Here is a 19,771-nt window from a genome sequence, read left to right as displayed (position 1 = left end):
TGCTTCCCGTTAATTAACACAGAATCAAATTTTCCGTTTCCCAATTAAAACGTGCCATACTTAAATTACTCCCCCTCTGTGTCTCTGCAGTATTGGTATGAAGGGGACGAGGCTGGTGATCTCCCGGTGGATTTCTCCATTGTCTGGGATGGAGATTTCTTCATCGACAAGCCCGCGTCTATGAAAGGTAAAACCTGCTAATCAAACTGCTCGTCTTCAGAAATCTGTGAGTCGATTAGGACTTTGTCTCAGTCAGAATAGAACCAGCTTTTATCAACTTTGATTGTTTTATAATCAGTCTAGTTTAAGTTTTAGTTTGTATGGTGAATATGAAACAAATGAGACGCCATCAGTAAATATAAACATAACGTTTATTTAAATGAAACATATAGAGCTACAAAAGTGTGCGTTTCTGTTTGTCGTAAATGAAAACAGAAAGGACAAAAAACGTTTAAATGCTCAATATTTAAAGCCCATATTGACACAAATGAAAGGTTTTCAAGGTGTTTTGTAGCTCAGGATTTTGGGTTATTCTTCCTGTTTGCTATGCTCTTAGAGATATTTAACGCTGGGTGTGAGCGGGGGCTTTGTGGCTCTCTTGAGGTATCCCATTGATTTGGAAGTATTTCCATACTATAAATCTCATTATTTTTTTTCTTCATAGCTTTTTGTAATATTTGCTTCTGGAATTTGGTCCTTTCATGGTTGAATCCATGCTTCCTTTTGCCAGTGAAACATTTACAGTGTCTGCAGCACAGGCCTAAAGCATGATCGATCCACTGCCATGCTGAACACTTAGAGAGATGCTCATACTTCTGTGAAGCAAAAAATTTCTATTTGCCTTCTAGGAGTTGTTCCAAACATGCATTTAAGCCCTTTAGATGTTTGATTGCAAACATCTGGCACTGAAATTTGTGTCGAACAGAGATTTGTTCTTCCATGAAGCTTGCATCGATGCGGGTTAGCTGCTTAGCAGAACAGAGCGACACCGCCCCAGAGTTTGCTTCCTGAAGGTCATCAGTCAAACTTCTACAAGTTGTTTCCTCTGAACTTGCAGACCTGAACTTCCACCCGTTCCTGCAAACATTCATTTTCTTCCAGTGTTCTCTTGCTTTGGGGCCATCGTGTAATTTTAGCAGCGTCGAGCAGCTGATTGCTGCTGATTGTCGGGACAGAGTTTGAGTATTTATAGCACAGGTGTCAAACTCATTTTATATCATGGGCTACGTATATAACAAATTGATCTCAAGGGGACCAAATCAGTAAAACAATGTTGCTATAAACTATTTTTAAACTTCACACTCAACTCTCACATTTAATGAAGCAAAGTTTTACCAAACATGATAAACAGCCTGAGGAAGAAAAATAAGTATCATTTAAACAATGTATTATGAGAGTATGTGCACTTAGTTTGGTAACTTTGTGGGGAAAAAAACTGTCATTATTTCTCAGCCTAACATCTTTCAGTTTGGAATAGATTATTGCCTGAATCATTAAAAGCCCATAAACCTGCAGATGATTTAGACCTCTGGCTTGGATGAAGTTAAACGTTTGGAAAACCATTCGGATCAATCCGTCTTTTCTTAATGATTGTGACAAAATCCCAAAAAGCCTGCTTTATTTATCTGCAAGTTTCTTTGAAAATTCCTCCAGTGGGACGGGTTAACCCCTCGGTGGGCCCACCACAGTGACTGTGATCACACCACATCCCCAACAAACTGATTAAACTGTGAGACTTGGATAAAGTTATGGGACTAAATGGCAAAAGGCAAAAATAATCAACAGATTTTTCTTAAACTTTCTGCTTTGTGAAAAATCACCTCATGATATCTTCATGCTGACAGTAGCAAAAATGCACATACGACTCTTCCACCTGTGATACGCCGTGTTTGGCTGCTGTCTGATCAAACGTGTGCTGTTTGTCAGCGTTGCTGTACAAGTGTGAGGCTCAGCGCTCCAGCTGTGGTCAGTGCCTCAAAGCTCCAACTGCCTTCGAGTGCGGGTGGTGCACCGAAAGCAGGAAGTGCCTCCTCCGACAGCACTGCCCGTCCCCCGAACAGAACTGGATGCACTACACCCGACACAACCTGCGCTGCAGCCACCCACGCATCACCAAGGTAGGGAATCAAACCTGCGACTTGCATGCTGCAGGGTTGTCAGTTCACTGTAATCAGCACTGGAAGCCCTCTTCGAATGATCGCAAACAACCAATAATAAAATAATTTACCCATTTTGGCCTGATTTTACATTTCTGCCATTACATACAGTTGTGTGGTAGAACAAGGCCTTTGCTCAATACTACACAATGCTGTTTGTCCCAACTGGTCACCAGAACACTAATACATAAACAGTCTAGTAATGTTGGCTTTTTGCATGTTTTGAGTCGAACATGTTTTAGAAGATATTAAGTCATGTGTTCACAATATTTTGTCTTCCTTGTTTATGTCAAGGAAAGTAACACAATGCAACACAAATGATCATAAAATTAAAACAACTCCCTAAAATGACCTTAAAAAGACCCTGAGGGTGTGCGCTACCATCCCATAGGAACCTGTAGATGTGTTGTTTAAGTTTATGCTGTTTATTAAAGGATAATCACTGCACAGACATTTTTATCATTTGTGTCTTTCTCTGTTTTGAAACCTATTTAAATATAACTTATTGAGACAACAAGAAAACATGGACAGACAGTAAGTGGCAGCTGCAGCAAATCAAGAAACAGATGTCATGTGATCTCTAAGCTGCACCCCTCCCCCATAGATCAGTCCAGTGACAGGACCCCGGGAAGGAGGGACTCGGGTGACAATCGAGGGGGAGAACCTGGGTCTTCAGGTGAAGGAGATCGCCCATGTTCAGGTGGCGGGAGTCCGCTGTAACCCCATCCCCTCGCAATACATCAGCGCAGAGAGGTCAGTGGTGTCAGCATGTTGTTATGAGGACACGTTGGAGTGTGTGAGTGAGTCTGACCGTCTCTCTGTCTGCAGGATCGTCTGTGACATGGCCGAGGCTCTTCTGCCTCACTCTCCAGGCGGTCGGGTAGAGGTCTGCATCGGCTTGTGCAACGAAGAATATCGAGCTTTCTCCAGTGACACGTACGCCTTCGTGGTGAGTGCTTCAGCATCCTGTTGGTGTGTTTACGTGCACTAAAGTCACCATTTCGCACTATTTGTGATGGAAACTGAAAGGTTGAGTTATCAGGATTAGATTTCGTGGAATTTCAGACTTTCTTACATTTAAATCTTCAGGTCTGCCTTGTCTTAACAGCGCATGGAGGAAGCAGAGTTAATTATAATGGACTATAAATTATCATACAGTGGAAAAACTCCTGTATGATACTTGATGTTTTTTATTCTTTAATGTACCACCGCTGTTTTTTGTGTTTTATTCTCCAGAGCCCGACTTTCAGCCGTGTCCATCCAGAGAAGGGACCTGTTTCTGGGGGAACCAGGCTGACGGTGATGGGTCGACACCTGAATGCCGGCAGCTCTGTCACTGTCTACATAAACAAGGAGGAGTGTCTGTTTGTCAAGTTAGTTGGGATCTCTTGACTCTGACATGCACCCAGTAATATATCTGTTGGTAAATAATAACCAGATGCAATGACATATCTCTCTTTCTCCACCAGACGAACTGATCGGGAGATAGTTTGCATAACTCCCAGCTCCACGTCAGGCACGGGCGAAGCCCCCATCCGTCTGAAGATTGATAGGGCCGAGGTTACAAGCACAGATACCAAGTACACATACACGGATGACCCAACCATCACCAGCATTGAACCAAACTGGACCATCCTCAAGTAAATCCTCCACATTCTCCTCATCACTAATCAAATAATCAATCACGATAATGGATCTGTAACCTGTGCGTCTGTTATTTGTGCAGTGGCAGTACGCTGATAACGGTGACGGGAACCAACCTGCACACCATCCAGGAGCCCAAAGTCAGAGCCAAATATGGAGGAGTGGAAACTAACAATGTAAGAACAAAACTCTGACCTCAGTTATTCCCAAGTTCAGGATCGGGACCTTAAACTGTACCGCAGCACTTATTGGTTTTATGCTCTGAAATACAATAAAGGTTATTGGAGTTTTGAGGAGATGAAGTTTGTTTGTGAGATGTTGTTTTAAACCAGTTTCAGCTGCGACCTTAGCCGTTTGCACTCTGCAGTCACCCTGCATTCTTCGTCCTAACCGGACTTCATGGTTTTCTCTCTAGTACTGCACTGTAGTCAATGACAGCACAATGACATGCTTGGCTCCTGGTCTGGTCTACACTAAACCCGACCCACCAGAGGGGGCGCTGCGGCCCGATGAGTTTGGCTTCATCTTCGACCAGGTATCGCTCACCCACAGCAAGCAGCAGCTTCTACTTTATCATAGTACAAGCTTATGACACGCACAAAAGAAAAAAATAGCCTGAATCACACAGATCAGAGATAAAAACACACGCGGAGCATTTTTTCTCTAAATAACATGTTGACATTACATTAATATTTTCATCCTGTGCAGGTGTCCTCTTTGCTGGTGCTTAACTCCACCCCCTTTACACACTACCCGAACCCAACCTTTGACTCCTTGGGGAACTCTGGGATCCTCGAGGTGAAACCAGGGTCACCCATCATCCTCAAGGTTTGAGTTCTCAAACTTGATGCAATCCATATTCAAAGTATATGTGTGAATGATCCAGCTAAACTTGTCTGTGTGTTTCAGGGTAAAAATTTGATCCCTCCTGCCCCCGGTAACAACCGCCTGAACTACACAGTCCTGATTGGAGAGTCACCCTGCCTCCTAACCGTGTCAGAGAACCAGCTGCTTTGTGATTCACCGGATATCACCGGAGAAAAGAGAGTTGTGGTGAGTAATCTCCTCTTCATTCTTACCTTAACCAGTGATTCATAGAAAACAGCAAGTAATAATCAAGAAAGGTTACAGGACAAAGAAAGGGAAGTTTGTTACATTTTGTTTTTAAAGTGAACAAAACTGTAAAATACAAAGAGGAAACGCACAACTACAAAGCAAGAAAAGAGAGACAAGAGACCATAACATACAAAAATGAGACAAAACAGTCGCTGAAACCAGAAAAAACAGACAACAAAGATACAAAAAAGACCTGAAAAAGGAAAAAAACATTATAAGGATGCTTCAGACTACACAGAGATTTAAAAAATGGCCAAAACAAAAAACAACCACAATGACCACAAAGAGCAAATCAAAGACTCCAAAAAGGATTCAAAAAATGACCATAGAGCCAATAAAAGGGACAAAAACAGGTAAAAACCTCTGCAAACATCAACTTTATATAACAGAAAATGAACCAACCATGAAGCAGGAAATCAATAGATCAACTTATTACAAATAAATATTTTGTGTTGGTGTATGTAAGGTTTTTTTATGCTGAATTTATTTCCTGACTGAGCTTCCGAAAAGCTTTCTGTCAGCTTTTTCCAGACCTTTTAAGAGTTCATGTCTAATGTGCTTATTTCTCCACAGAAACGCCACCTATTTGTTGTTTATGTCTTTGTTTACGAGGGGCAGCCAATGAGAAGAAAGTTGGCTTACAGGGAGAAATGAAAGACACCTAAAATGGCTTGTTTTAGCTAGTAGGTGAACTCAGTATGTGAAAAACAAGGATTATTTTGAACTGTGAATAATAGAAAGCTACTTTAGTACAGTGGAATTATAAAGCTGGATATGAGAATAATAGGTCTCACTCATATTTTTAAGGTTTTTTGAATACCTGTAAGTGGATTTGGCTTTTCTCCTCCATCTACCAGGATTCACTAAAGTATCACATGAAAAACAAGCCTAAAATAGCCTTGATGTGACTTTGTCTAAGTCATAGACACTGACTGTGTTTACATGGACTTGAGTATCCTGGCCGTGAACTACTTTTTGAAGGGAGAACAGAGACAGGAAGAGGAGGAGTAGGAGGATAAGGAGGAAAAGGAGGGGGTCTTTATAAAGGTGAAAGTCATTAAGTGCAGCCGCAGGGAGTCATGGGTAATTGGTTCAATATCACATATCATAGAGTGACACACACACGCACACAGAGTAATGTTTCCCGGACTTCAGAGGACATTGCACTGCCTTACACTCATTTCCTGAAGACTAAATTTAGCCCAAGCTTAACCATACATAACCGACAAATACGAAACAAACAAAAGCAAGAACATTTTCAGATATATGAGAAAAAAAATGTAATTAATAATAAGAAATAATCATTTCTTTACACATGAATGAGATATACACAGCTCAGCCTGTGGAAGAAATGAATAAACTGTTATCACTTATATGATTTACCTTATGGGGACTTTTTTGTCCCCACGTAGTGGTTTTGTACATACATTCATGTCCTCACAACACCATGTATACAAACACACACACACACACACACACAGAGCTCTTCAAAGTGAAGTTGGTATCAATGAACAGAACCTCCTACGAGACAAACTATTGATATATTATTAAAAGTATCGATTATCATTTCAGAATGCCTCCCTCCCCTCCGGCGTCTGTTCATATCTTCTTTATCATTTATTTATCAGTTTGTTCATAGTACCTTCATCTGTTGTAGAATCGATATTAAAAGGCTGTAAAGAGGAAACACTTTAATGAAACATTAATACAAGAGACAACAAAGATAATGAAACACGTATAACATGAAGATCTATCTGTGTGTGTGTTTATACATTAACTGTATAATTTGTTACAATTTTGTCGCTTTAAAAGACTGAAAATCTGTATTCTCCTGCAACAAAGTATCATTACCAAAGTTACCGTGTAACATCTGCACAGTGGATGGCAGCATTTAAAACTTTACAGTTTTTCTTTAACCAAAGCTAAACTGTGTTAGTTATGAAGGATTTAACAGAGTAATTTAAGGGAGGAATTGTACGTAAAGCAGCAAAATGCCTCAATTCAGATAATTCCATACAATTTTATTCATATTGTGCCAGTTCACAACAGCTTTATATTATAAACTGAATATTAGTGAATCACAACTATCGGACGGGTATAAACAAGCACATTAGCGTCACAGTTATGGGATCATAACTGGAATAAAATATAAGATATAAGATGTGCCTGTCTCCTGGGCCCAAATTGGGAGCTGTTTCACAGGAGAGAGGCCTGATAGCAGACGACTGTGTCTCCCATTCGACTTTTGGAAACTCTAAATACCTCGAGCAATCCTACAGTTTGCGAGAGAAGTGCTCTAGTATAATAGTATGATATCATGAGGTCTTTAAGACATGATGATCATTCAGCACTTTCAGAGCTAAAGGCTTTTAAATGTAACTCTGGTTTTAACAGGGGGCTGTTAAAAGAGGCTAATATAAGAAAAATATGTGACTTTTTGATGACAGAGTCCATTTAATGAAGCTTTCATGACAATATGAGTCTTTATGGCACTTTGAAATAAGGTATGTCAACTGTGAGATAATCAAAAGTAGATAAAAAGTTATGAAATTGATCAAAAGAAAAAAAAAACTTTGATGTTGGGAGGTAACCGTGTCATAAACACGTTTTTGTTCTGTCTTCTGTAGATCTTGGTGGGTGGTCTGGAGTACTCCCCGGGCATGCTCCATATCTACTCCGACAGTGCCTTGACGCTGCCTGCCATCATTGGGATCGGAGCAGGCGGAGGCGTGCTGCTCATCGCGATCATCGCAGTGTTGATCGCTTACAAGAGGAAGACCCGTGATGCCGACCGCACGCTCAAACGCCTCCAGCTGCAGATGGACAACCTGGAGAGCCGGGTGGCGCTAGAGTGCAAAGAGGGTGCGTTCTGCCTTCCTTCCTTACCTCCAGTCCTTCCTTCTGTGGTGATTTGTTTTAATGTTCTTCTTCCTCTCGCAGCCTTTGCGGAGCTGCAGACAGACATCCAAGAACTTACCAATGACATGGATGGAGTGAAGATTCCCTTCTTGGAATATCGGACATACACCATGAGGGTCATGTTCCCTGGGATAGAAGAACACCCCGTCCTCAAAGAGCTTGACGTATGTACAATACGGCAGGATGTTCGGATCTTTGAGTCTCTGGATCCACAGCCGCAATTTTTCCCTGATCATAATAACAGGGTGTGGCAGCAAATCAGCCCACAGGTGGAAAGATTTTCCTAAACTTAGTGAACTATAATTTCCAGAGATTAGTTTTTCTTCCCTCATCGTGGATTTATGTTTAAATTATTTCTGTAGATTATTTAGGTTTATTCCTATTTATTTCTATTTTTTCAAAAAGACAAAATCTCCTTCTTTCAGGCTTAAACATTTATATTTGTGATCTTTTATTTACATTTATTCTAATTTTATTTGGTTTAACCAGGTTTATTCAAACATTTTATGTTTATTCACATTTATTTCCCCTTTAGGTTTATTGAAATTTGTTTAGTTCTGTTTTCAGGTTTTGTTTTGGAACTTTGTCAGTTTTATTGAAGGTTATTCTCATTCATATCTTTAGGTTTATTGTCTGTTGTACAGATTTGTTCATCTTTTATTTTTTATTTTTTCACGTTTTTTCCTATTTCAGTTTGGTTCTTTGTTCAGCGTTACTTTGTTCAGGGTTACTTACATTTATTATATTTGTTCAGGGTTACTTACATTTATTCCACATCTGTCAGGTTTGTTCATGTTTATTCAGGTTCATTCTGCTTTTGTCATCTGGTTGAGTTTATTGCTCTTTCCTTCTTTCATCCTCTGGGGCTTATTTATTAAATCCATTTAAATTTCTGATGGTTTTTCAGATTAATAACAACTTGTACAAATTTAGTCTTTTTTCAGTCCTAGCTTGGTTAACTTGCCTTGTTCTGATTTATTTCCACATGTTTAGGTCTTAGGTTTTAGGGGGTTTGTTTAGGATTTTTCTAGTTTATTTAGATTTTATCAACTAAATAATGAATTTATATTTATATCACTGTGGATTTGTTGATGTTTATTTGGTTTACTGGTGTTATCTTTAACCTCTGACCTGACCTCTTGGTGAGCGACTCTCTGTTTGTGTTTAAATAACTAAGTGCACATGCATCTGTTTAGTCTCCAGCCAATGTGGAGAAAGCTCTGCGTCTCTTCAGCCAGCTGCTGAACAACAAGATGTTCCTGCTGACCTTCATCCACACGCTGGAGGCTCAGAGGTCGTTCTCCATGAGAGACAGGGGGAACGTGGCCTCCCTGCTCATGGCTGCTCTGCAGGTATCTGTCACAGTGCTACAGCCTGCTAATTATGCTGGTTACTACACCTGTAGTGATAGCAGTAGAGGCTTGTAAACCTATTATGAGTTAAAAAAAAAATGTAAATAATTGCTGAGCGGTTAAAGTCTTTGTCTTTGCCTCTTCAGGGTCGGATGGAATATGCTACAGTGGTGTTAAAACAGCTGCTGGCCGACCTGATTGAGAAAAACCTGGAGAACAGAAACCATCCCAAACTGCTGCTGAGGAGGTGCGTTCCCTGCTGTTCACTTTAAGTTTGACTGTTTTCAGTGTGAGTGGGTGGTCACACCTGGAATATTAAAACTGATCTCCTGAATGAATCCACGTCTGGCTGAGTAACAGCCTGCACTGAATGTGTCGCATCCCATTTCTAAGAGCGACTTCAGAATAAAAGTCCTTGTTTATGAAGCCGGTGTAGCAGCCCTGTCTTTCCTCCTTCAACCCCCAAATCCCTGCCTCCTGCTCTCTAACTGACCTCATTAAGCTCTTCCTGTCCAATTTGATGTGACCAATCAGGAAAGAGCAGGAGTTAATGTTTTCACTAATGACCTCCGACCTGTATATATGTGTTTAGGACCGAGTCTGTTGCTGAGAAGATGCTGACGAACTGGTTCACTTTCCTCCTCCATCGATTCCTCAAGGTACACCATCCTCTCTGCTTTTTCCTTCCTTCCTTCCTACCTTTCCTCCTGCTCCCCCTAATTGACCTCATTAAAGTCTGCCTCTCAACTCTGAGCGTGACCAATCAGATCAGAGCTGCAGCTAATTTATTCATAGGGAATGAAGGGGATTGGCTTAAATCCCCCTGATGAGTTTTGAGGATTAAACTGTAGTAATGAACCTGGCTTTCCTCCTTCTCTTCTTTCCTCCTTTTAAAAAAAATCTCCCCTCCTTCCCTTCATTCCCTCCCCTCTTCCTGTCCTTCAGGAGTGTGCGGGCGAGCCTCTCTTCATGCTGTATTGTGCCATAAAGCAGCAGATGGAGAAGGGACCGATTGACGCCATCACCGGAGAAGCTCGTTATTCTCTCAGTGAAGACAAACTCATCCGACAGCAGATCGACTACAAACAGCTGGTAACGCACACGCGCACCCACACCAACCAAAATTAAATACAGCAGTTTGAGCTGTGACTGAGTGCAGCTGCGGTGAGAATAGACTGCTGGTTTCACCATATTTTGGTAGTTTTGTTTATTAGTTATAAACCACATCTCCAGCCTTAGCTTTGTCAAGTCATTCCTAGAGAAATTTGATGAAATAAAGCACACGGCCGTTTAAAAAAGACAAAAAACGCTACATATTTATTCACATTACTTTCCAGTTTAAAGATTTGCGGCTAGTCCTCGTGGCCCATTGACGGCTAAATGCTAAACATAACAGCGTGTCCATAATAACACATTATACTGGAAACAAACCGGGTAATTGATTTTTGACTTGACCTAAAATAACTTCCCAAAAAAAGCCATCTATTAAAAATTCGCAGTGACAAATGCAAATAATTAAATTTGTTAAAAAAATCTTCTGTAGATATTTATGATTTTTTTAAATGAATGCATTAATTTAGATGCCATGAATAATGAAGTAAAGCTCTAATGTGATGTTACCTCCATTAAATCTTTGTTTTATTGACAGGCACCTTCTGTATCATTGCCCAACAGAAAGATTTTAAATGACAGCACGCCACGTCGGGGGTTTTTCAGTGAATAGCAGTGTTGAAATATGCAGTATAAGTTTATGCTATAGCAGCACGTTTAACCCAGAGCTCTCAGTCTGTCAGCTGTCTTGTTTGCTTGTTCCCTCCACGTTTACCCAAGGTCAATAATTTGTGTTAATTTAACTAATTTAGACTTGATCTGTTAATAAAAATCAATTTCATAGAAAACAAATGCAATTTTTGTAATTGATAACCTCAAAACAAACATCTATATCACTAAATGAGGGAGTGCTTTCCAGAACAGTCTGTGTTAGTCTTTAATTGCGTGCTATACGATATAGCTGAGTAGTGTGTGAGTGTATGAGTACAATATGTTTCTTATTTTATTTGAAATACACAGCTGGCTACTGACTTGTTCCCCATAATTTTGCAGCAGGAACCAGCAGTGTTTTATTGGTACCTGATTCATACAATAAACTCACCCTGTAAATTGCAGGCTCCCTTATAACGTGTTACAGATGAGTCCTTTAACTCACCACAAAGTGGATTTTGTTGCGTTCACTGTATCCATAGCAACAAGCATCATTGAAGCACAGAAGCTGGATGTTTACGACCACTCGCCGTTGTTTTCTGTCGGGGGTCTGCGGCGAATGAAAGTTCAGTGTTTGACACACCATCTGGGGATTATTATAAATTATGTAAAGGGCGTGTGTGTGTGTGTGTGTGTGTGTGTGTGTGTGTGTGTGTGTGGTTAAAAATATCCAATTTAACAGCCAGTGACGTTTTCCTCGCTGTGACAACACTGTGGTAAACACACAAGCAGCAGCTTAATAAAGTTTGGTGCAGACAGATGAGTCTCTGCTTTCTCTCTCGCCGTCTCAGACGCTGATGTGCATCCCCCCTGAGGGTGAAGTTGGGACTGAGGTGCCAGTGAAGGTGCTGAACTGCGACACAGTCACTCAGGTCAAAGACAAACTGCTGGACGCTGTTTACAAAGGAATCCCATACTCGCAGAGACCTCAGGCCGACGACATGGACTTGGGTAACTACTGACAGATATCCTACTTCAAGAAAAGGCGCAGACAGTATAAAACATGGATGCAGCTTTTCATCTGCAAAGTGCATTCTTTCTAATAGCCTGCAGGGGGCGACTCCACTGGATGCAGAAAGAAGTATTGCTGTTTCAAAGTTGTCACTCAGTGTATGGCCTCCGTGCTGTTTCAAAGCCTAATTAAATAGAACATGAGATTATTTTGGTAATAATGGTCGTTACCGGAGTCACAAAGGTGGCTACAGTCGGGTACGTTCGCTGGTTTATAACTTATGAAAGGACTTTGCTAACCAATGGATGACATCTCTGTGGCTGTGATGTGATTTTTACATAAACTTTGGATTAGCTCAGAAAATATTTTCTTGTTTAACAGCATAACATCTACAAGTCAATGTTGTTTTTCTAGTTTTTGAGACATAATTGCAATTGCTATATGTAAGACGCTACTGTTACTCAGTGAGTTTAACGTCACCATCACCACTCAGGTCCTGTCTTCAGCGTGATGGGGTTTAATGTCCCCAACAACCCGCCAGCTGCTAGTTAGTCCCCAGTTACACAGGACTAAAGACCAGTTGGCAACTCCCTGGCAACCACTGTGGCTAGATAAAAATGTTTCCTTAACTGGTTGGCAAGCGGTGGGAGTTGCTGGTAGTAAACAGGCAAAACTGGTGGCAACCGCAATGCAAACCAGAAAGAGGAAGCGTTAGCCTTCAAAGTAAAAGTTCCAGCTTTTAAAATGGACTGTTACAGTTACACAGCACTACTTTTACTTCAGTTCCAGTTTGTATTGCACCTTTCACAGTTTTGCTGCATCTCAGCAAGTAGTTGAGCGATAATTTTATACAAGTTGCCTGCAGCAGTTGCTAGAAACCACAACCACTGTGGCTGGTTTTACCTAGAGACAGCCAGCAAACTCAGCACTGCTTACAAACCAGTCGGGGGATGCTAATTTATCCCTAGTGGGGGAAAAATAAAAAACCCTGTACCACCGAGTAAACAGTCACTACGCATGTGAGTTCTTGGTAAATGCATCTTCTGAGACACACGATACCTGCAAAATATACTTGTGTATCTAATAATTGTATTAAATTAGGTGAATACATGAGGAGAATAGGTCCCCATTCATCAGAATTTCAGTAAATAATAAAATGTCAGTAAAAATAAATCAGTTACATACTCCAGCAGAGAGTCGTCAAACTTAAGCCCAGTTCATTTAAAACACGACTGCAGTTCGGGGTTGGGTGGACAGTTCTCTGATCCTTTGTCTGTGCTCGTGATGTCAGAGTGGCGTCAGGGTCGGCTCACAAGGATCATCCTGCAGGACGAAGACGTGACAACTAAGATAGAGAGCGACTGGAAGAGACTCAACACGCTGGCGCACTACCAGGTACAGACGTGCATTTACTGCAGAGATCACCTGAAAGTTTGTTTGTTAGCAGTTTCATCCACATGAAACCTTTTAGTAAGAATATAATATTTTCTCCACATTTGAAACGTTTTCAGTAAAGAAACTTTTAACTGTTTATCTTGTCTAGTTAACATAAATACCATTTATTATTATTTTCCCTATTTTTTATTCCTTTCTTTGTTCTTGTCCCACAGTGCTTTAATTCCCCTCTTCCCTTCACTCCTTGTATGTATTTAGTCTGTGTTTCTGTCCTCGGTCTGTCGGCTGATTCGGATTTCTGTACAGCCTACACCGTAACCTGCACAAGTGGCTGATGCTGCTGCCGCCAGTCACTTGTGTGCACGATGGAGACAAATAAAATGTTAGGAGAGTGGTATTCACACGTTTTTCCCAAACACTCCAGCAAAAAGTATCCTGAACATCACAGCTGGAATCAATGGTGCTTAACAGACCAATCACAATTGTCGAGAGCTTTAAAAGTGCAGTTAGATTTCTACCAGCAGCAGGTCGGGTTATGTCTCCACTATACAGTAAAAAGGAAGGTGGTGTTCATATTTCCACCCCTGATTTTAGCACCATTGTGTTAATAACTGAAGACCTTATGTAAGAATACATATAAGTCTTTCATTAATAGCTTAGTGGAATTCCTGACTTTTGCACACTAATGGGAAACATTGCTTTGTTACAGAAACCAGCCGAACATGTTGTTTGGTGAAAAGAACAGATGTTTTACTTGAATAAGTCAATAAATCTTCTCAGTTTTCTTTCACAAATACAAGAAAGAATTGAAAATTAGACAGTTTGAAACTACTGACAACCACAAGCCAAACCTTTGAACCCAGACAGCACCAAAGCTTTGATTTACGTGACATTATCCAGGAAAACTCTTATATTTAACATAATGTAATGGAACATACTATATAGTATAAGGCAACATAAAATTCTATTGCATAAAGTATTGTGATATAGTGTAACATAATGTAATCTAATATACATACAGTATAAGATCATTTTGAGGATTAAGAAGACTGTTGAAGATGTAATAGAATGAAAGAATGGTCTAATGTAAGTATACAGTCAGTCCACTTCATAATACTTAAACGGCACTCGTAAAATGACTGTGCAGCTGCAGATTGAAAACATTTCCTCTTGCCGATTTATTAAAATCTCAGCGGCCTGTGCACCCTCGCTCTCTGTTTGAGCTCCGAGCAAGTTCGTGTTCTTCATCAGCTCCTGCAGCGGCACGTGTGGATTTTATCAAGATTGTGGACGGGATAAGAATCGACTGGCTGAACGGATAATTAGTCAGCTGATTGATGGAGCGATTGGCTGACTAACTGATGTTTCACTGTGCATTGCTAGGTAACAGACGGCTCCGTGGTGGCGCTCGTCCAGAAGCAGGTTTCTGCCTACAACATCGCCAACTCCTTCACCTTCACCAGATCACTGAGCAGATATGGTACTGAGCGCGCTCACACACACACACACACACACACACACACACACACACACACACACGGTTGTTAGGTTTTCTTGCTGGCCAGTTCTGCGTCGTGTTTTATTGGCAGGGTTAATGGTTTCCAGACTTTTCATATATCAAATGCATCATTCTGGTTTATTTCACCTGACTGTATTTCCCGTTTCTATTACCTCCTCATAGGTCATGCAAACTTTTCATTCTGTACCACATTGCACATATTTCAAGAAATGGAGGAAAGTTAAATTTAGCAACAGTCCAAACATTTTTTTAACTGCAATTTAAAATTTGCTGTACTGCCTGTACACGCTGCAGAAATGCCAGCATATCTGTTTTTAACAAACCTGAGGTAACCTGGAGTCCTTCAAGTTTCAAGGTTATCGTGACTGCCAATGGCATCGCCCGCGTGGACCCAATCCGCCACAGTATTAACACTGTGGTGGACTGCTGGCTCTAAAAGCAGCTCAGTGCATCCATTCAATTTGCTTATAAATCAAAGTAATGAGGGTTTGAAACGTCTTCACAAACTTAAAGAATGCTTTATGCTTCCTCCTTCTTCTGGTTTTTAAACTCGTACCATGATCTGGATTACTGGTAACCTGTACGGACAACCCAACCTCTACAGGAAGTCTCTCTCTTTTGTGTTTGAGCACAGCAGGAACTAGCAACTATCAAAGTTAGAAGAACGGCGTTTTTAGTCTTTAGTCTTTTGATATGAGTATACGGTGATTGATTTAGACAGTGTGGCAACACCATCAATCACCATCTTCAAACATGTTTTTAGGAAACAGTTGGCTCCAAAACTGGAAGCAAACACAGAGGATTGGACCGACAGTGAAGTGACAGAGAAAATCTAACACGATATTCACTCATCAAAATGAATTTTTTGTTCTCATGTCTTCTCAGCTTGCTACCTTCAGTGTCTGCCCACAGCTAGTTAACGTGAAGAGGAAATAAATGTATTTAACACGTCTGAGAGTCACAATAACTTTGGAGGTGGAAAGTAAAAGTTAGCACAACTCACTGAGACGCTACAGACGAATTAATGGGGAACACAGCAGTCAGAAATAATAATAATCCGAGATTGATTTAATCCATAACACTTGCGAGATTACAGCGTTTACATTCCGTTGGTGAAAATAAATTTTACACAGATGTATTTTTGAGGGCGTTACAAGTTATACAGATGTGGTTTGTTGGAAGTTATGCACAATAACTGTTTACCTTTATAGCTACAGCAGCTGTGTGGAAAACAGTGAAAGTTTAGTTTATATCCAGGCCAGATGTTGTTGTTCAGTTCTCACCATTAAAGCACAGTGTTGACTCACAAAATCAGTGTTCAGCCTCTTCTTTTCTAACCAGATGACTAATCAGGACCATCTTTCTCTCTGTTTGTGCCATCAGAGTCTTTACTGAGAACATCCAGCAGTCCCGACAGCCTGAGATCCAGAGCTCCAATGATCACCCCAGACCAGGAAACAGGTAATATGGCAGCAGATATACTCAGATATAGTAGCTTTCTTTACATTAGGATACATCTGTGGTGTTTTCATGTGTTAGACCTTTAAGTTTGTTTCAAAGATGCTGTGAAAGATGAACAGGATTCATTGCTTGTGTTGAGACAGCATTACATTTAACTTCTGTGACAGCACAGTCATGATCTTTGATATACTTGGACGTTTTGTCTATCTCAGACAAAAACTCTGCCAAGAAAAAGGAAATTATATTATCTAGATACCAAAAATGATAATATTGGAGTTCTATAGTTAATGAATAACACCTGAAATAGAGTTTGACACAGGGTACCTACAGAGTGATGCCAGTTTTTGGCAAATTTGCAGGTAATTGCTTCAAATAAATTGATAATTAACCAAAGAAAGGAGTAAAACTGAGACTTCTGTGGCTTCTGGAAAACTGGGATTGGTAATCGAGCCTTTGTGTCTTTCCAGGAACTAAACTGTGGCACCTGGTGAAAAATCATGAGCACAGCGACCAGAGAGAAGGAGACCGTGGCAGCAAGATGGTTTCTGAAATCTACCTGACCAGACTTCTAGCAACCAAGGTACCTCAAACAAAACAGCACAAGCCTTCACAGATGTCAGTGTGGGGCTTAAGATTAAAGTTACAGTAATGCCTTAAAGTATGGCTGTAATAATCATCTTCATTGTACGCAGAGACTGTAGTTTCAGAAGATGTACATTTTGTATATTATAATCTAGTTTAAGCAAAATAGGTAAAATGTTAATTTTAACCTTCTGAATTTGTCCAATGTTTCTGGTTAATGATCTTTTTTTTCTATTATCTAATTTTTAAATATTTAAACCTTTGTTTTGGTCCTCGCACCAACAGGGGACGCTGCAGAAGTTTGTGGATGACCTGTTTGAGACTGTGTTTAGCACCGCCCATCGTGGCTCTGCACTCCCATTGGCCATAAAATACATGTTCGACTTCTTAGACGAGCAGGCCGACAAACGACAGATAACTGACCCAGACGTCCGACACACCTGGAAGAGCAACTGGTGAGAGAAAGTTGCTCAAGAATGTGGATTTTTAAAAAATTATAAGGTAAAGTCACAGCTGTTTAAATGTTTTTTTAAAAACATCTCTTTTCTCTGTTCTTGCAGCCTTCCTCTCAGGTTCTGGGTGAATGTTATTAAGAATCCTCAGTTTGTGTTCGACATCCACAAGAGCAGCATCACCGACGCTTGCTTGTCAGTCGTCGCTCAGACCTTCATGGATTCCTGCTCGACGTCTGAACATCGGCTCGGCAAAGACTCTCCATCCAACAAACTGCTCTACGCGAAGGACATCCCCAACTACAAGAGCTGGGTGGAAAGGTAGATAGCACGCTAACTTATTAACTAATACATCCTGTGTAAAGCAAGTATCTAACATGCTAATTAATTTATATATTTAAGAAAAATAAATGAGTGAGCTGGGTTTAGGTGTAAATAACCAGTTAACTAACCTGCTAATATTAGCTGATGCCCTGTGACAAGAAAGTGACTGATCAATATAACCTGTCAGAATTAATATGTTAAAGTAGCTACTACAGCTTAATTTACATTCTGAAGAGCAGAACTGTAGAAAGAAAGAAAGAAGAAAGGCTTGCAGAGACTGAGACTCTTGCCTTATTAGAATAATAGTATGGGGTCATAATCACATTAATTAGTGCTGATGATTAATAAGGCCTGCTCATGCAAAATGTAAAAATATTACACCATTAGAGCTGGCGACTTGGGTAATTATCCTGGTAAATTAACCCAAAAGCTACACATTAACTTGCTGATGCAGTTAAAGTCTGAAGTTAGTCACCACAGCTAACTTTGTCTGTGTCCTTCAGGTATTACAGGGATATAGCCAAGATGCCTAGCATCAGCGATCAGGACATGGACGCATACCTGGTGGAGCAGTCCCGACTCCACGGAAATGAGTTCAACACACTGAGTGCACTCAGCGAGCTCTACTTCTACATCAACAAGTACAAGGAAGAGGTGAGTGAGTTAGTAACTTTGAGGTTTGACATTGGCATTCGCTACATGACTGATGTTGTAAAAGCAACTAGCACGACCTTCCAGCTCTTTGGTTCCCCTTAAGACTTGCCTCATCAACTTACCTTACATGGCAGTAAAATAATAAATCAGCTAGTCATCCAACCCTGACCTTGAGCAAGACGATCCTTTCCCAGATCCTCTGAACCACTCGTAGCACCTCTATCAAAATAACATTTTCACTGATGCACGAACAAGTTTGTTTATATCAGGGACATGAAGCAATACCCTTAGCTGATATCATTTCTTCTGTTTTTCCCGCATGTGCAGATCCTAACAGCACTGGACCGGGATGGGTACTGTCGCAAACACAAACTGAGGCACAAACTGGAGCAAGCCATCAATCTGATGTCTGGAAGCAGCTGAGAGAAGGGGAAGGATGAATGGACTGATGGATTGATGGATGGGGGGGGCGTGGGAAGAAGAATGGGGGAGGGGGAAATGAGGGCATTTGGTTTTTCTGAACTGTTTAAACAGTCAGCCGAACTGCTCCGTGTTGGACCGAACTGACAGCCACAGCTCCAGTTGCATTAGCAATCAATCTATCAGTAATTTATTTGTCAGTTGATGGATTGATTGACTTGAAGATCGACTGGCTGGGTGGGACCCCAACTACCTCCATTTGGTGGATTTTTGGGGTGGAAAATTGATTTCCAAACCGATGCGGATACATTTACTACGGAACTTTGAGTCATTTGGGGGCAAAAAATAACCCTTCTAGATGCATCTGTCGGTTTGGATTTGATTTTACTGCAAGCAGGGATCAAACAAAGGGGATGTAGCTGTGGGCTAAAGACTGTGTCACGTTTCTCCGAACAGTGGATGTGACGTGAGAACAAAGTGACCTGACTTCAGCTTGCTTTGGAACTTAACAGGTGCTTGGTTGAAAGGTCAGATCAAGTTTCCATGAAAGCTACAGACTACACTTTGAAAAGCTTGTTCTGTCTGAAGGATCAAGAAACTACGCCTATGGTCAGACAGTCACAGGAAAAACACAACAGGCTGGATTGAACTTTAAGAGCCTCATCATAATCTGAACAAGTCCAGGGCTAAGTCAAGGCCTACCACAGAGGTTCAAAGCCTCTTTACTGATGTCGTAACTTTGGACCACTTATCCTCAACCATACCCTTAGCATTGTCTGGAAGAATCCACTGTAAGGAAGTCAGGTCAGAACTTGAGGCTGGAAGCGACAAAGTCAAGTCACCGATTTGGAATATCTGACCCTACCGTGGACTTTTTTGGATTCAGTTGGTTGTTTTAAGCTTTAATGAAGAAGACGAAAGCAAATAAACTAAATGTCCAATAAACCGATGGCTTGACCTTAACTTGAAATCACTGGATGCTAAGAGGATTTGGACATAGAGTAATAAGGACTCTGAAGCGAGATGATATAACTTGACCTTGGACTTGTTCGGCCAAGCCTCGT

The 19,771-nt window shown here is 40.8% G+C and overlaps 1 protein-coding gene across 1 annotated transcript in view; it reads left to right on the top strand.

Moving 5' to 3' along the window:
* Window positions 1–18,728, top strand: part of plxna3 (plexin A3) — a 134,221-nt gene extending 115,493 nt beyond the window's left edge. Inside the window, exons 14-38 of the mRNA XM_040022702.1 lie at window positions 91–187; window positions 1,927–2,117; window positions 2,761–2,909; window positions 2,985–3,105; window positions 3,393–3,529; window positions 3,626–3,796; window positions 3,883–3,976; window positions 4,216–4,335; window positions 4,509–4,628; window positions 4,710–4,853; window positions 7,544–7,778; window positions 7,857–7,999; window positions 9,032–9,187; window positions 9,334–9,434; window positions 9,780–9,846; window positions 10,133–10,279; window positions 11,740–11,899; window positions 13,192–13,295; window positions 14,679–14,775; window positions 16,198–16,275; window positions 16,743–16,855; window positions 17,143–17,312; window positions 17,418–17,630; window positions 18,137–18,287; window positions 18,615–18,728. Coding sequence (XP_039878636.1) covers window positions 91–187; window positions 1,927–2,117; window positions 2,761–2,909; window positions 2,985–3,105; window positions 3,393–3,529; window positions 3,626–3,796; window positions 3,883–3,976; window positions 4,216–4,335; window positions 4,509–4,628; window positions 4,710–4,853; window positions 7,544–7,778; window positions 7,857–7,999; window positions 9,032–9,187; window positions 9,334–9,434; window positions 9,780–9,846; window positions 10,133–10,279; window positions 11,740–11,899; window positions 13,192–13,295; window positions 14,679–14,775; window positions 16,198–16,275; window positions 16,743–16,855; window positions 17,143–17,312; window positions 17,418–17,630; window positions 18,137–18,287; window positions 18,615–18,710 — 3,375 coding nt within the window. The 3' untranslated portion in view covers window positions 18,711–18,728. The remainder of the gene's footprint in view (window positions 1–90; window positions 188–1,926; window positions 2,118–2,760; window positions 2,910–2,984; window positions 3,106–3,392; window positions 3,530–3,625; window positions 3,797–3,882; window positions 3,977–4,215; window positions 4,336–4,508; window positions 4,629–4,709; window positions 4,854–7,543; window positions 7,779–7,856; window positions 8,000–9,031; window positions 9,188–9,333; window positions 9,435–9,779; window positions 9,847–10,132; window positions 10,280–11,739; window positions 11,900–13,191; window positions 13,296–14,678; window positions 14,776–16,197; window positions 16,276–16,742; window positions 16,856–17,142; window positions 17,313–17,417; window positions 17,631–18,136; window positions 18,288–18,614) is intronic.
* The last annotated feature ends 1,043 nt before the right edge of the window (window positions 18,729–19,771 follow it).

The sequence above is a fragment of the Simochromis diagramma genome, unplaced genomic scaffold (genome assembly GCF_900408965.1).
Source record: "Simochromis diagramma unplaced genomic scaffold, fSimDia1.1 OVJJ01000308.1, whole genome shotgun sequence".
Classification (NCBI taxonomy): domain Eukaryota; kingdom Metazoa; phylum Chordata; class Actinopteri; order Cichliformes; family Cichlidae; genus Simochromis; species Simochromis diagramma.
The sequence above is the reverse complement of the archived record's forward strand: the minus strand, read 5'-3'. Positions and strand labels throughout refer to the sequence as shown.